The sequence below is a fragment of the Anolis sagrei genome, chromosome Y (genome assembly GCF_037176765.1).
Source record: "Anolis sagrei isolate rAnoSag1 chromosome Y, rAnoSag1.mat, whole genome shotgun sequence".
Lineage (NCBI taxonomy): Eukaryota > Metazoa > Chordata > Lepidosauria > Squamata > Dactyloidae > Anolis > Anolis sagrei.
The window spans coordinates 66048700-66066589 of NC_090035.1; the positions used below are offsets into that span (position 1 = coordinate 66048700).

At 42.4% G+C, this 17890-nt stretch overlaps 1 protein-coding gene across 1 annotated transcript in view; it reads right to left on the reverse strand.

Moving 5' to 3' along the window:
- Nucleotides 1-17890, reverse strand: part of LOC137095348 (dynein axonemal heavy chain 10-like) — a 105971-nt gene that overhangs the window by 6130 nt on the left and 81951 nt on the right. Inside the window, exons 60-73 of the mRNA XM_067461895.1 lie at nt 15650-15867; nt 15212-15433; nt 14330-14477; nt 13309-13588; nt 12126-12355; nt 10070-10343; nt 7688-7792; nt 6573-6727; nt 6240-6394; nt 5292-5475; nt 4295-4495; nt 3298-3507; nt 2649-2744; nt 2233-2404 (exon numbers count right to left, since the gene is read on the reverse strand). Of these exons, the coding sequence (XP_067317996.1) occupies nt 2233-2404; nt 2649-2744; nt 3298-3507; nt 4295-4495; nt 5292-5475; nt 6240-6394; nt 6573-6727; nt 7688-7792; nt 10070-10343; nt 12126-12355; nt 13309-13588; nt 14330-14477; nt 15212-15433; nt 15650-15867 (2650 nt within the window). The remainder of the gene's footprint in view (nt 1-2232; nt 2405-2648; nt 2745-3297; nt 3508-4294; nt 4496-5291; nt 5476-6239; nt 6395-6572; nt 6728-7687; nt 7793-10069; nt 10344-12125; nt 12356-13308; nt 13589-14329; nt 14478-15211; nt 15434-15649; nt 15868-17890) is intronic.

Consider the following 17890-nt stretch of genomic DNA (forward strand, 5'->3'; position numbering starts at 1 on the left):
GCCAACTTTGGTTCAGATCTGTCGTCGGTGGGATTAACAGTGCTCTCTGGATGTCGTTGGACTACAACTCCCATCATCCTGAGTCAATTCCCTCCCCCCCCCCCCCCCCAAATCCCCTTCAGTATTTAAAGTTGGTCGTGGGTGTGTTTGATCCAGATCCATTGTTAGTAGGATTCACATGGCTCTCTAGATGTGGGAGCCGCTTGGAAAACACAAACATGCATAGATTGATGGGTGGATGGATGGATGATTAGATAGATAGATATATTTTTACTTTTTTACATACATAGAAATATATCTATAGATAACCACTAAGCCCCAATGAAAGAAGGACAATAAAGGCCTAAAGAAGACCAATATTCTACATCATAGAAATCCATAGCTACAGTGCAGAAAGGTAATAAAACCCAGTGACTGAATTGTGAAGATGAGCATTTAGGCACTGGCAAGAGTGCTTTGAGGCATATTATTTGCCCCAATGCACATTGGTGCCCATGGTGTTTCAGTCGCTCCAATGGATGCCAACATATTGTAAAGCAACAGCAGGAGCTGGATGAATACAGATGTTGGGAAATTACTCATCCACATGAGTCCACTTATAAAGGTATCACTCAAAAATCCATCTGAAACCAACAAGAGTGCTAAAGGAGACCCTTCATAAACAGAGACCGCTTTCAGTGTTAAGCATTTGCACAATTAAGCGTTGCAGCATTTTCCCATTATTAGCATAAATATCTCCATAGCTTGCGGACTTTGGACAGAAGTTCTGAAGCCTCCTGGGATCAGTATTGGAAAAGAGCTAGAGCCAGAAAAGCATTTCAATCAGCCTAGCATAGGGTTGTTGTAGGTTTTTTTTTTGGCTATATGGCCATGTTCTAGAAGCATTCTCTCCTAACGTTTCGCCTGCATCTATGGCAAGCATCCTCAGAGGTTGTGAGCTCTGTTGGAACTAGGAAAATTGGGTTTATATATCTGTGGAATGACGTCCAGGGTGGGATTAGCATTTGATGGTCTGGCAGTTTTTTGGTGTGGCTTGTTAGTGCCTGGGGGAATCTTTTGTTAAGAGGTGATTAGCTGTCCCTGATGGTTTCTTCTCTGGAGTTTCTAGAGTTTTTTAATACTGGTAGCCAGATTTTGTTCATTTTTATGGTTTCTTCCTTTCTGTTGAAATTGTCTACAGGCTTGTGAATTTCAATGGCTTCTCTGTGTAGCCTGACGTGGTTGTTGAAAGTGGTCCAGCATTTCTGTGTTCTCAAATAATATGCTGTGTCCAAGTTGGTTCATTAGGTGCTCTGCTATGGCTGACTTCTCTGGTTGAAGTAGTCTGCAGTGCCTTTCATGTTCCTTGATTCATGTCTGGGCACTGCGTTTCGTGGTCCCTCTGTAGACTTGTCCACAGCTGCACTGTATATGGTAGACTCCTGCAGAAGTAAAAGAATCCCTCTTGTCCTTTGCTGAACGTAGCATTTGCTGGATTTTCTTGGTGGGTCTGTAGATAGTTTGTATGTTGTGTTTCCTCATCAGCTTTCCTATGCGGTCAGTGGTTCCCTTGAAGTATGGCAAGCTTGCAGCTTTTCAGATGTCTGAGGTGGAGTATCCATTGGCCTGTAGAGTCCAGTTTAAATGGTTCAGTTCATCTTGGAGGAGGTGGGGTTCGCAGATTCTTTTTGCATGGCCTGCCAAAGCTTTAATGGTGCTTCTTTTTTGACTTGGGTGATGGTTGGAGTTTTTATGTAGGTATCTATCTCTGTGTGTGGTTTTTCTGTCAACTATGTGACCCAATTGTTGAACTGGTTTGCGGATGACTACGACATCTAGAAAAGGCATTTTTATTTCATTTTCTTTTTCCATGGTGAATTGGATGTTTGGGTGGATGCTGTTGTTAACATGGTCTAGAAACCTGTTTAGTTCTTCTTCTCCATGGCTCCAAATGATGAAAGTGTCATCCACATATCTGAACCATATAGTGGGCTTTTTTGTTGCCTAGCATAATTTGTTACCACCGTAAAGAAAGAAGAAAAAAAAATCTTGGAAGGACTGCTTATAGAATCATAGAATCATAGAGTTGGAAGAGACCTCATGGGCCATACAGTCCAACCCCCTGCCAAGAAACAGGTCAATCGTGTTCAAAGCACCCCCAAAAGATGGCCATCTAGCCTGTTTAAAAGCCTCCATAGAAGGTGCCTCCATCACCACCACCACAGCTTGAAAGCCTAAATAAGTTTTGCTTACCAACATAATCCTCCTTTGACTCTCCTTCGGGGATCCTGTAGTCAACATCATCATTACAGTAAAAATGGAAGGGCTGGAAGGTGTCAAATATAAAATCCCCCAGGTACTCATCCATGTAGATGGTCAGGATGCGCCGATCAAAGCTGTCAATGGCCCGTCCGCCATACATCACCTATGAAACACAAAGCCCGCATCAGGTTATCATAAAGGTAAAATGAGATTCTTATGAAGCGGCAATATTTCCGGTATTCCTTACGACCCTGTCACTGGTCATTTAGAAGCCACAACTGTCATCTCTGGCACTTCCCTTTAAAAGGGGAGTAGGAAAAGGAACAAGCCTTGGAGAGCCAAAGACAGGGCCAAACATTACAAAAAGTAGCCATAGTATCTGACTTCTCCAGAATATGCTTGCTTACCTCACCGATAAGATACTTGAGGCTCCCCCATGGGATTTTGTCATCATTTTGCTGGAATGCTTTTGTCAAATACGTATTCAGGATCTCCATGCAAACCTAAAGCAGTCATGAACAGTAGTGGGATGAAAAGGGTATAGGTTATTCACTTGATTCAGCCTTTGCCCCCAAACTGTGTTTGCAGACATTCCATCCAGCTGCAAAAATAAGCTGGCCGTGAACATTTATGGAATGGGAAAAATTAATATAATAATATTTATTTATTTATTTATTTATTTATTTATATTCCGCTCTATCTCCCCAAAGGGACTCGGAGCAGATTCCAAACATAAAAGGCAAACATTCAATGCCCAAATACAACAACAATACATCCATACTAACAAAATTTATACAACCCACCATATAAATACGAATTATAACTTAACAAACTAAAATTCAATAAAAAGCACAGCCTGTTATAACCGACATAAGACAATTACTCTCATGTAGCACAACTCTACTACAAACACGTACTCTAAAGGAAGTTTACTTTGTACAACGGGGCCAAGAATATAAGGAATGAAGCAAGTTGGAAGTCACAGGGTTTGAAGTAACTGCCACCACGGGCAATGGTGTCCTGCATACTTTTGGGCAGCAGAGGTTCACTTCTTACCTGGAAATCTGATTCATTAAAATCATAAGGCACATTCCAACCGATCTTTCCAAATTTCCTTCTTTCCTGAACCACAGCATGGAAAAATGCTAAAACATAGACCAAGGACATGAAAGCCGGGTGTGGGCACTGCTCAAGTGCTTCATTTGATATTTTGAAGTATGTGGCTCTCATGTTCAGCTTGAGCCCATTGGGAGGTTCTGTGACCACCTAACAGAACAGGGAAACCAAAAAAAGAAGCCACTGGATATTATCAAATAACCACAAAGAAGGAGGGACATTTTTGGTAGTGGGCATCTGACAAAGCTGAAAAAAACATCGGAAAACTATACAAAATGTCGACGCTGGACATTTTTCAAATCAGAATTCAACAGAAACCTGAATTATTTGTATTGAGAATGTCCAATGAACAAATGAAAGGAATGAATCTGAAGGCGTTGCATGAGATGGTTTTGGCAGCGAGACTCAAAATGAGAAGTGGATTGGATTTTTAAAAGATCTTTGAAATGGCATATATGGATAAAATGTCCACCTTGGTTGCAGAAAGACTTAGGAAGCGGCTGGGTGCCATCATTCTCTGAGTCTGCCTGCCCCATTGACATGGAGGCCTAGTCAGCAGCGACATCAGCCCCACATTCTCAAACCGGGAGAAAGAGGGAGCGATTGTGGACAGGCTCCAATATATTTCAAAGAGTTCAGTTGTGAAGCCCCCATTCCCCCCACGCAGAAAAACAAATAAAGTACACTTACTGTCGAACGCCTTCATGGCCAGAATCACCAGGTTGCTGTAAGTTTTTCAAGCTGTATGGGCATGTTCCAGAAGCATTCTGGAACATGGCCATACAGCCTGAAAAACTTACAGCAACCCAAAGTAGGCTTAGTCCACACCCGATTTGTGGGAATACAAGACCCAACCAGGTCAAAGCCTACTTCCACGGCAACAAAAGACTTCACACGCACACTCACCCACCCTGATCTTATAGCCCTGAACTGATACCTTTAGAGATTTCTGGAGTATCCCAATTGGAAATCCCTTTGTAGGGTCAGTTGTCAACCACAAACGGAAGTCAGGGTGTGGCTTAACAATTTTTTCCAAAGCCTTTTCAAGGTCAATCAGCCACTTCACCAGGAGGTGACAGTTCTGCAACATTAACCACTGTCCACGGGCCACAGCATTCTCCAGCAACTGCAGAGCAACCTGGAAAAAAAGAAATTGGACTTAACTTGAAGGTATGTTCTGGGATGGCAGGAGGAGCAATTACGGTTGGAACGTAGGGGGTTAAACCCAATTGTAGAGGACTGCAACTGTTTGCCATTCCAAGAATCAAGAACACATTTCATAAAGGAATGTGTAGGTAAATGTTTACGGGATAACCAGTTTGTACACTTTATGGCCCTCTTAAGTCCCAACCATTCAGCTAAGCAGACCTGTGTGATCACTACAAGTCCACATGACAACTGGATTGACATTTCTCTCTCCAGTCCTGGTGCAGTCCATGTGGACAACTCAAAAGCAACAATATCAGCAAATGCTTTGCTTCCAGTTTTTCCTACCATTGCTTATGTGCCAAAAGGGTGGCACAGTAAGTGCTGCCATGAGCAGTAAGAGCAAGGAGAATGTTCCTTCAATAGTAATGTGGTGTAAAGTCAAGTGGGTTCAAAGCAAAGATTCTGTCTGCCAAATCTGTAAAAGGAACGCCTTTCCTGCAGTACTAGGTAAGTAGTGCAAAAAGAGCAAGAGAGAAAAATACCCAGCCTCTGACCAGGTAGGACTTGAGATGAGAAGAGATTTTTTTACATACATAAGGGGATTCTGCATATGAACTGTAACTCCCACAATCCTTCACCTCTGGGTCAAAATCATTTGGAGTCCCACCCCTAACCACAATCAAGTGGCTTTTTCCTTTACCACTTAACTGAGAGAGAGAAATGCTTACTAGTAAATCCTCCAAAATATCTAAACCCTTTGACTTGAGTTTTGGGGCCAAACTTACCTTCTCTTGCCCTTGTCCCATGGCCAGGAATTTCAGCCTATTTGCCCCAAAGCCCGAACGTTCAGCCAGTTTCATGAGATCACTGGCAGGGTCAGATCCAGGGCTTAAAATAAAAACGATGGGTGAACTTGGGGTACTCTGCTCAAAGATTGCTTCAAAGCTGATCACTGGAGGCTGGACATATCTAACAAAAGGAGAAGGAAAACTTAGGTGAGTAATGTAAGAGGCAGAGACATAACTTAGTTCATGTGATGACACCGGGCTTAGATTCTCTACAGCAGGGGTGTCAAACTCATGTTCATGGAGGGCCACATCAACCTTATGGCTGCCCTCAAAGGGCTGTTAAATCCATGGAGGGAGAATCCATGGAGACGTTGGGCCAGGTAGGTAGGTAGGTAGATAGATAGATAGATAGATAGATAGATAGATAGATACATTGATAGATATGTAGACAGACAGACAGATAGATATTTGTATATAATGGTCAGTGTTCTTCAGCTTTAAGCCAATTTGGGTCCCCAAATATTACTGAATGACAGGTCCCATCGCTTTTGATTATGTGGGGATAAGGGGAATTGAAACCCAACAGCGCCTGTGGTTCTGAAGTTGAGAAAAGGTTCAAGGGCATTTTAATGTCAGACATCATATCCACAAGTCTTGAAAATCTATTAAAACCCCACTTTCCTAGACACTGCAAGTCATAAAAGGTGTTAGCGAGTATTATTACTATTTTTGTTGTTGTTGTTATTATTACAAACTGCAGCTTTCCAGATTCCCATTAGCTCTAGTCATAATGTCTAATACAGAAGTTGTAATACAGGATCTCAAGGACAACATAAAAATGACATGGCAGGCCAAATTCAGACCGAGGAACTTGCATTTGACACATTCAGAGACACATTGCATTTGACACATTCAGAGGTTTAAAGGTAAGGGTCTTACACTTACTTCACACCCATTGTGAGAGTGACATAGTCAGTCACGGCACGGTACACACGGTCCACCCGGAAGCAACGTAAAAGCAGTAGCTTTTGGAAGTTGGAGAGGCTTTTCCTGTATTGCATGGGAAATGGGACTTGTTCAAGGGCATCAACATCATACCACTGCAAAGGAAATATGGGAGAACAATTCAGTCATTCAATGAACATTGAGTGTTGCCTTTAAGGAAGGATACAATTGCTAGGGATTTTTCATCTCACTGCTCCTCCCTGTCCCTCAAAGTACCCCTCCCCTTTCATAATACTGAAGATTTGAGTTTTCAGGGTGGAGAATCTTACTCACATTTTTCCAGTCATCTGGATTATTTTCTACGTCATCTGGGAGGCTTCCAAATTGTTCTGGAAACAGTTCCGCAATGCGGATGACATCCTCCCAGCCTTGATCAGAAATCCAAGAACATGGCTTCTTTCGAGCACTTTTCTCCAAAGAGATATTGCCTAGAGTCAGGGCAGAAAATGTGAGCAGCTCCACCAGTGCACATTTTAGAAACTCATTAAGAACAGCAAATATTTTTCACTCAATTTGTGAAGAAAATACAGTATATAAACCGATCCGAATATAAGCTAAGGCACCTAATTTTACCACAAAAAATCGAGAAAACGTATTGACTCAAGTATAAGCCAAGGGTGGGCAATGCAGCAGCTACTAGTAAATTTCAAAATAAAAATAGATACCAATAAAATTACATTAATTGGGGCATCAGTAGGTTAAATGTTTTTGAGTATTTACATAAAACTATAATTTTAGATAAGACTGTCCAACTTCTTCAATGTAAATGTGCTTACTTACCCTTCCAATAATAATAGTGTAAAATAATAATAATAATAAAAATAATAGAGTAAAATAATGGAAATGTAATAATAACAGCAATAATAGAGTAAAATAATAAATGTAATAATAAAATAGTGAAATAATAAATATAATAATAACAATAATAGAGTAAAATAATAAATGTAATAATACACAGAGTAAAATAATCTAAATGTAATAATAATAATAATAACAACAACAATAATAATTAGAGTAAAATAATAAATAACTAACTCAGGTATAAGCTGAGGGGGCTTTTCAGCCTAAAAAAGGCTGAAAAACTTGGCTTATACTTGAGTATCTATGGCAATTGTCCTGCCCTTTGAGGGAAACAACCCATTGCCATGACAGGTGTCTTACAACTACTACAAGTGCTAAAGTTGTAACATATGCTGACAATGGCGTAAAAGCCTCCATGTTATTCGAATTGTGTTACCCATAAAAGTATGATGCTTGCAATACTCATCAATCCTGACTATATGATACAGTTAGGTTATCTTAAATAAAGTGGGCTTATTGCCTGAACCAAGTGAGCCTACCGCTGAAGCTCCTTTGTTGCTAGCAAGGTTTGGAAAGTATCTAGCTACCTTTTAAAAAGAAATCCAGTTCATCCTGTGGGATTCTGTAATCCGCCTGCTCAATCTTGATTGTCATGGTAAAGGAGTAGAGTAACTTGTGCCTCTCAAACAAGCCTGTAAAAGCAACCACAACAGCCTTGCTTATTAAACACAACGCATTCCCAACATTTGTTAGGCAAGTTTGACAGTATAGTTTCTCTTTCAACATGCAGGAAATCCCTGACTGATGCATAAGAGTTTGCCAAACTGATGTGGGAAAGGTCTCCTTGAAAATGGAAAAGCTTTAGTCCAAAAACACCCATCCAGGGCTTTCTTTAGGTGTAGCTTTATAAGCCTCTTAAAGACCCTCTGAAGTCTGAAACACTTACAATTAACTGATCAACCATACATATACTAGTTCACCTTGCAATGTTACCTTGCCTGGATAGAGATAATCTAGAGTTTTGGACTAAGATGTTATCTGTATGCAGATGATGTCCAAATCTGCCACTCCTTCCCACCTGTTACTAAGGAGGCTGTTCAGATCGTGAACCGATGCTTGGCAGCTGTGTCGGACTGGATGAGAGCAACAAATTGTAATGGAATCCAGACAAGACAGAGGTCCTCCTGGTCAGTCAAAAGGCCGAACAGGGCATAGGGTTACTGCCTGTGTTGGATGGGGTTACACTCCCCCTGATGACACAGGTTCGCAGCTTGGGAGTGATCCTGGATTCATCGCTGAGCCTGGAACCTCAGGTCTAGGCGGTGGCCAGGGGTGCTTTTTCATGGTTAAAGCTTGTGCGCCAGCTGCACCCGTACCTTGGGAAGTCTAATCTGGCTATGGTGGTCCATGCTCTGGTTACATCCCGAATAGATTACTGCAATGTACTCTACGTGGGGTAGCAGCCAGATTACCCACTCGAGCACCATACAGGGAGCATACCACCACCCTGTTATGTCAACTCCACTGGCTGCCAGTCCATTTCTGAGCACAATTCGAAGTGCTGGTCTTGGCCTATAAAACCCTATATGGCTCCGGCCCAGCTTACTTGTCCGAACATATATCCTTCTACATTCCACCTCATAGTTTAAGATCAATCGGGGAGGCCTTGCTCTCGGTCCCACCAGCTTCGCAAACGCGTCTGGTGGGGACGAGGGACAGGGCGTTCTCGGTAGTGACCCCCCTACCTGTGGAATTAGCTCCCCAGCGAGATCATGTCAGCTTCTTCCCTCCTTTCCTTTAGGAAAAAAATTGAAACCATGGTTTTGGAACCAGGCCTTTGGCCAGCTGGCATGATAGCACTTTGGACATCGAACTGGACTATACGACTGTGATAATAATGGACATGACTATATGACTGTGATAATAATGTTTAATTGTTTTTAATCTATTGTTCTATTTATTGTTTTATATTGCTGTTATTTGTTGTATTTGCGGCATTGAATTGTTGCCAGTGTAAGCTTCTCTGAGTCCCCCTCCGGGGGTTGAGAAGAGCAGGGTAGAAATGTTGTAAATAAATAAATTAAATAAATAACCAGCCGTTACTTTAATATTTCCCAACATTATGGTTTTGCCTCCTTGCCAGCATTGGACAGAAGCCCCCAGCCCTCTGTTGTTGAAGATGAACCCTCTAGTGAGCCCCTCGTGGCGCAGTGGGTTAAACCCTTGTGCCGGCAGGACTGAAGACTGACAGGTCGCAGGTTCGAATCTGGGGAGAGGCGGATGAACTCCCTCTATCAGCTCCAGCTCCTCATGCGGGGACATGAGAGAAGCCTCCCACAAGGATGATAAAACATCAAATAATCCGGGCGTCCCACGGGCAACGTCCTTGCAGACGGCCAATTCTGTCACACCAGAAGCGACTTGCAGTTTCTCAAGTCGCTCCTGACACGACAAAAAACAAAACAAAAACAAAAACAAAAACAAAACCCCTCTAGTCACCAGCCTTAACTATCTCTTCTTTGACTTTCTCCTAAAAACCACTGAATCAAAGAGTTGGAAGGGTCTGTCAGGGCCACTTGAGCAGGGTTTCCTGCTCTGAAAGATGCTCATCCACCACCCTCCAAGGAAGTCTCTTCCACTATTAAACAGTAACAAAGTTCTTCTTAATCTTTAAGCAGAATCTCTTGTAATTTGAATTTTTGGCCTGGTTCTCTGAATGTCCTGCCCAGACTCAACTTACCTAAGGACAGAAAGAGCTGATGGCCATACCAGTACTTCTATACGCCAGGGCAGTTTCAACACAGAATACCTCATTAAGAATAGCCCATATTATTCAGAGCACAATAATAAAACAGGGCTGAAAGAATGTATTTTTGGAAAAACAAAATGTTAATATAAATGCCATTTTGTTTTGTACACCAATCATGCTTTCATCACTGTTCCCACCTTCATTTTTCACTGACACCAACCTGTACATCCATAATTGTATACATTGAACGTTAGTGTGTCCATGATGTTTTTCAGCCTTTTTGCCAGAATGGTGTCAGGTATCGATTTCCGAAGAGAGAGACCAAAGACATCCAAGAAGGCAGCCAAGGAGTACTGATACATCGTGTTGACCAGAGCCATTTCCGACAACACAAAGAACAAAATGGCACCTCTCTTGGCAGCTGGACGGTAGCCGTCACGGAGTTTGTCAATGTCTATCGCCGTTTTTTCAGCCAGCTTGAGTTTCTCTGAAACCTGGTTGAATAAGAAATGCACTCATTTTGATTAGATGAAGAAGTTGCTGCGGCAAATATAAGATCGGAACACTGTTGAAAAAATAGTGTAAAGTAATCTTAATGTCAAAATTTTTCAAAGCATTTCTCTTCTTCTCAAAAATGATTTGCACTGTTCTTACCCACTTCGAGTCTCCTTTAGGAGAGAATATGTGGGATATGAAGAAGAACAGGGAGGAGCGGGAGGGGGGAGAGGAGGAGGAAGAGGCATACATTGTACCAAAACTATGTCTTCCTGCAGGGATATTTGTATTTATCAGATCAACAAGCAAAGCTGGCCTAAAATCATCCAATTAAAGTATCTCTTCACTATGAGGCCTTGAACAGAATGCAGATTTTTTCAACATGTCATTTTTAAATTTATTTTTTTGTCGTGTCAGGAGCAACCGCTCCTGTTGTGAGAGAATTGGCCGTCTGCAAGGACGTTGCCCAGGGGACGCCCGGATGATTTCTGATGTTTTGTCATCCTTGTGGGAGGCTTCTCTCTTGTCCCCGCATGAGGAGCTGGAGCCGATAGAGGGAGCTCATCCGCCTCTCCCGGGATTCGAACCTGCGACCTGTCGGTCTTCAGTCCTGTCAGCACAAGGCTTTAACCCACTGTGCCACCGGGGGCTCCACAACATGTCATGATCACATGCAACTATCAGCCCTGACATAGAGCACATGGCCATTGGCAAAAAGGGAGGACAGGATGCTGGAAGGACATATTTATTTATTTACAACATTTATATGCTGTCCTTCTCACCCCGAAGGGGACTCAGAGCAGTTTACAAGTTATATGTACATACAATATATTATATTATTAGCATATCACAATATTAGTATTATATATTACTATATTGTACTATACCACTATACTGTAATATTGTTAGTAATATTACATGTAATATGAAATATAAAATTATTATATTGTATTATTATTAGTATTATATTGTATTATATTATAATATTATTATCAATATTATATGTGCATACAATATATTATAATATCAGCACAGCACAATATTGGTATTATATATTACTATATTGTTGCTGGAAGGAGGGGCTCCCAACTGATGACCCAGGGGACATGGTGGAACTCTGTCTTCCTGGCTCCCCTTCTTCACTCTGGCTCCTTATGAACTCATATGAACTGGTTATAAAAGTTAATTGTCCTGAGGTGGGGAAAGGTGGGCTCTGGTATGTAGGAAACGGCAGGGACCAGGCACCAGGACTTTTGAGTGATTTCTGACACTGTAGCTAAGGCCCTATATAGATGGGAAGTAGTGCTAGATTCTTGTATTCCGAACAGTAAAGATGTGTGGTATCTTCAGCCCCTGTGCATCTTGGCGTATTCTTTCAAGAGAAGACTAAACCTATAGCAACACAGTTGGATCAAATCCCTACACAACACCAAACTACTGGCAAATCTAGACCCAGCTGTGAGCAGTCATATTTCCTGGTTCTGGCTCCTGGAAATCTCTTAAATGGAATAACCAGAAACTAAGTCTATTATGTTAATGCAAAGGACATGCTCTATCATTCAGCTGCAGGCTTATGGATACTGCAATGAGAAAATGCAGTTGAGATGAAACATAGACTTTTTTCCCCATAACATAGAACACACTTCTGCTCGTTTGAAGAATCCATGTGTGCATTTCCTATCAAAGAATTGTAAATATCCTGACATTTCAACTCAAAGGTAAAGAGGAAAGCAAGAAGTTATTTAGTGGACAGTTCACCAGACAATATGAACTGCTCATACCTCAGTAGCTTTGGCTTTAGTCTCCTCCAGAGTATGCACCAAGTCAACGTTGTCTAGCATATTCCCCGTCGAAGTTGCCAATTCACGGAGGAGCGAGTCTTCCAAGTCTTTCAACAAATTTTTGTTTTCACTTGTTTCCTGAATGAGATGCTCTCTCTGCTCTTCCAGTTCTCGTCTTTCGAATCCCACAATAACACTGAGCAGTTGATCTTCCAAACCTTTCAGAGTAACTGGTAGAAGGGTTTAACAAGAATGAAGTGAGTTTTCCATGCTACCTTCACTCTACTATGCCATTGCAGTTAATCAGTTGTGGTAGCAATTAATTAGTACAGCACTGGTTGCAGAGACTGAGATGACTAAATCAAATTTTCATCAAGTTCAGTGAAGAACCATGAACCACAAAATGAATTGTATGTGGAACAAAAAGAAAAAAATATTCCCGCAACAGTAAAAGTTAAAGGACACAGTTTATAATAGGCATACAGTTTTACACCCAAGAATGCCCAAGGAATTATGACTAACCTAGGACCCAGTAGAAATGCATATGATGTAGCAACTTTTTTGCTGAACCTAATTAAATCAAATCCTATCAATGTTTGGATAGAAAAATGCTACATTCAGTTCTATGGAAGACAATGGGATATAACTATTACATGTTGTCTTTCCACAACTGCTCTATAAAATGACAAACAAAACAAAATTAAAACTACACAATGAAAAGAGCAATGTGAAGTCTCTCCAACACTCTTAAATGGAATGGTTGGCTGATAAATGAACAAGAGAAATCACTCCCCCTGCCCCTTTAGAAAATGGAAGAACTTAAGGCAATTTATTACTTCTGGAATGGCTCAGCTATAATCAGCTCCTAACTTTCAAAGGGTGAACCTAATACATTCAATAGTTTAAGCAAGGGGTCCTCAAAATTTTAAACAGAGGGCCAGGTCACAGTCCCTCAAACTGTTGGAGGGCCAGATTATAATTTGAAAAAAGCATGAATGAATTCCTATGCACACTGCACATATCTTATTTGTAGTGCAAAAAACGGGCCTTAGTTTGAGGACCCCTGGGTTAAGTTAGCTTTACCACAATTAACTATTTATTGCTTGAGCTCCAAACATATATAATACAACATCAATAATACAGGAGATGAGCACTGTTTTGCCAGCCAGCCAAATTTGCCCACCTGTGTAGTTAATGACCATCGCTTTGCCAAACACTGATGGTGAATATTTAGGATTGGCCAGTTTGGTGTTCAAGTACAGCTTGAAATTGTTGTCATAGTCAACCTCCTTGTCACCAAGAACAATGTAGGTTCGGCCCTGGCCAGTTTTGATGTTCTTTTCCAAGACATTATCGATCACAGGATCAATGTATTCATCCACATCATGGAACAAGAAGGGGTTCCCATATTTTATGGCCATTTCAAGTTGTTTAAGGAAATCAGGGTCATTGAAGGATGACATCTGAGAGAGAACAAGAGACACATTGCAAACATTCCTCGCAATTACATCAGTCAACAAAGCTTTCCTTCTGAGTAGGAGCCATGGTGACGTAATGTGCCAGATGAACTGCTGACATGAGACAGGGTGAGCTCCCATCTGTCAGCTCCAGCTTCTCATGCAGGGACATGAGAGAAGCCTCCCACAGGATGGTAACACATCTAGGCATCCCCTGGGCAACGTCCTTGCAGACGACCAATTATCTCACACCAGAAGTGACTTGTAGTTTCCCAAGTTGCTTCTGACAAGAAAAAAGCTCTCCTTTTAACCAAAGAAGTATGCATTAGCATACATAGAAAAATAGATCATGTCACCAGTGACTACACCACTTCCTATCATGTCAAACCAAAGGTAAACCAAAGCATTGCTAGCTTTTGTTCATGCAACACATGGCAGCTTACAGAGAACCCTGTGATGGAGCCTTGCTTTGTCCTGGCCTGAAAATATACTGAAATATGATCTGAAATAGGAAGAGGAGCCTTTACTACTCCTTGAGTCTGCTCTCAACAGTCACTCGCAAGCTCCAGAATAGTTAGCTATGAATAAGAAGCACCTTCTGCAAGAACGCCAAAACCACTGGTGACAAGAAGAACTAGGAGGCCACAAAACGGAGCACACCAAGTTGGGTCTTTTTCCTTTCTTTGAATCACACCTGTCTACCTATATATTTAAGGTCTGGGGGCAGACTTAAAATGTTGGCCTCACCCTCAGGTTATTTTTTTCTTCTTTCCTCTTGATCCAATTTAAAGCTTGCTGCTGTGGATCAATGCACATCGGGAAACGGCTCGCTCGGGTGGTGAGGATGCCATTTTGAACCGAGAGCTCATCTGGAGGCAGGCCTTGAGATCCCCATCTGGAAGGAAAGCAGTTACATGTCTATATAACAAAAGAGAATGTGTATTTTCTGTGAAAGGCTCCCAGGACAAAAAGCAGGTAACCATCAACTGTATAAATAAGCATATGTGACACAGGACACATAACACTGGTCAACATACATTTTGGTGCCTCAAATGTGAGCCCTGCTTCAGAGTATATTTGACCTGCTGATTCCATGGCACCAGTTTCCCCCTATCAGCTCTAGTTTTTGAGATGCAGAACATGTGGCATCTACCTGTTGCCATCTGCTTGCCCACAGAAAACCAGGATAACCCTATCTAAGAAACTAGAGCTGATATTTTATGAGATTGTTTTTATGATGTTTGGCATCCTATGATGCTTTTGTGAGGCCGCCCTGAGTCCCTCCTCGGGGGTGAGAAGGGTGGGGTAGAAATATAGGAAATAAATAAATAAATAAAAATAAATAAAAAAATATTCAAAACAATTTTCTGAATCAGCGCCCCAAATAATCCCAGGCACAGGCCAAAAAACCAAGACACCAAGATTTTCTTCTTGTTGGGCAGAGATAGAACAGAAAACTATGAAGCCCGGCTAGCAGCTAAACTAACAAGCACCAAAAAGGATGCTTCACAAAAAGGTGCTGCAATATACTCAGTCCACCCACTGGCCTCATCTCTAAAGGCAATGAGAAGAACCTAGGATTGACAAAGCTGTGTCAAATTGAAAATGGGAGAAAGAGTTCTCACTTACCTGCTAATCTCAACATCATCCGTCAGCAGGTTTTCCAACTTGAAAGGCTGGCTGAGGGGAATTTCTCGGATCAGGATATCTGTCTGCCACACGTCCTTAATCATTTCATCACGAAATTCCCAGGTGAAGGCCCCCTCATAGCTTAGGAAGGCGGCACACAGGAGACAGTCCCCAAGCAGCTTCACTTGACGTCTCTTTAATTCCTCCAAATCATTCAGCCATCTGATAAAAAATTAACCAAAAGACATTGATGCAAGTAAATCCATTAACAGTTACAATGATAACAATGAATGAAGAGAAGGCCTGGGATCCCACTGCCCCAGGAATGAGAGAGGGAACTGACAGTGAAGGTCCACTCTGGGATGAATGTGTCTCTTTAACCATCCCATTTTCACCATAAAACTTCAAAGCTAGCAGAAGACATTTGCTCCCATTGACCTGATATTTTCTGATCCCAAGCCTGAGATGAGTTTGTCAGCAGCAATAAGCCGCCGTTCCATAATCTCAGCTTCCTCCTGGAGCTGCTGCTTTCCTCTTATCGCCGCTTCATATTTATCTCCCAGAGCTTTCAGCTCATTCTGGATGGCCGTCAGCTCAGCTTGGATCTTCTCCAGGTCACGTTTGCTTAAGAAGAAATTCCGCTCCAATCTGGCCACCTGCAGAGAGGAAGGACAACTCAGAAGACAGGGGCTTTACACCAACTCATCATGACTGCCACCAGCTCATCCAAAAATTAACCACACTCTTCCAAAAACTTTATAGGATGTTAAGCATTCATCCTGGCAGCTGGTTGCCAAGCAGGCAACCTCCTTTCTGCCTCCCACAAACCACATAGCACACTTTCTCCCAACAGGCAGCAGTTCCATCCCAGGAAAACAATCTATACAAATACAACTCAAAAATGGTAGCCAATGGACTAGTGCTGTTGGCCACCGGTCTGCAGAACATTTCCAAGAAAGAAACAGTTGTACTCAATGGACATAAATATGGTTCCAAGGTTGCCCCTGGCATTAAGTTCAGTTGTGTCCAACTCTGGGGGTTGGTGCTCATCTCCATTTCTAAGCTGAAGAGGCGCTGTTGTTGATAGAGGCCTCCACGATCATGTGGCCAGCATGACTGCATGGAGCGCCGTTACCTTTGCGCCAGAGCAGTACCTATTGATCAACTCACATTTGCATGCTTTCGAACTGCTAGGTTGGCAGATGCTGGGGATAACAGGAGAAGCTCATGCCGCTCCCCGGATTCAAACCTGTGACTTTTGGGTAAGCAAGTTCAGCAGCTCAGCAGTTCAACCCACTGTGCCACCGGGGGCTCCTAAAAATATGGTGCCAGTCCCTGGCATATTGAGGAGCAAATCCTGCCAGCCCTCAACATTGAACAGTTTAAGAAGCACTGGTCTATTCTACTGAAATAGCATTATACAGCTGTCCGTTCATTTTCGTGGGTTTACAGATGCAGCACGGTTATGAAAGTGGAAAAATGATTAATATCTCAGGGGACCGAGAAGGGGGGGGGGGTCCCTGAGAAAGAGGAGGAACACTAAGGCATGCACACTACTTTGCTTAACCTGAGGAACCCAGATTATTTGTCTGTGTGCCACAAGTATCTTTTTCGCCTGGACGAAGAAAAGGAGATACCGAGAAGAATGTGGCAAACAGGAAGAAGAGGATGCTCCTGCAACAATATTTATCTGGCAGACCCAGTTTGCTCTCCTCTTCCTATGTGCTGTTTGCTCATATTCCCCCAGGTACTTACTTTTTTTTCCCCTGGGAGAAACAGACATTCATGGAACATTACAAACGGAAGATGGGTAAGATCTGCAGGTTAAGTGAAGTGGCACATGAAGACAGCTCCTCCTCTTCCGCTGTGCCATGAGTGCATTTTTCATCCAGGTGAAGGAAGGGAGGTACTGGCAAAACAAACACATGGAATGATGGGCCTCTTGTGTGAACCTTCATATGCCAGCCCTAACTTCAGGAAGTAGGGGTGGCCTTTCAGGCTTGTGAGCAATAAAACCATAAGTGTAAAACTCACAACAGTAGAGACAGCCATAATAATGCCCTGAAAAATATTCTTGAATGTGTAGCCACTTGCTTCGCTGGCACAGGGTAGGTATCTGCTAGTAGCTGTGGAGTGAGAAATACAGAAATGCCTAGATTGCCTAGGGCCAACAGCAGTTGCTAGGGCTCTCCAGGTGTTCTGGACTTCAGTTCTAAAAATTCCTGGCCAATAGACAAGCTGGCTGGGGCTTCTGGGATTTGAAAGCCCAAACACCTGGAGGGACACAAGTTTGACACCTCTGTTCTAGGGGATAGATTAAACAAAAGCAATGAATCACAGGCTCTGGAGCCAGATATGACTACCTTGGGGTAGTCATCCCACACCTCTGAGCTTCCCTAGGTGCTCCATGACCTTTACTGTTGGTAGTTTGCCTGTTTTGCATCTTTTCTCCCATTCTAAAAGATTGCTAAAATATTCTCTTTTTTGGTCCCATCCTCTTGCCATTGGACTCACTCACCATCAGAATGTCCCCTTCCCCTGAACATTTCTAAAACTGAATTCAGCCTTCAGGTTGAAAGAGGCTCCCCACTGCAAATTATCATGTTATAGGGATAGTTCCTTCCCGCACCCTACATTCACACTCTAAGGGCCCTTCCACACAGCCCCAAATCCCAGAAT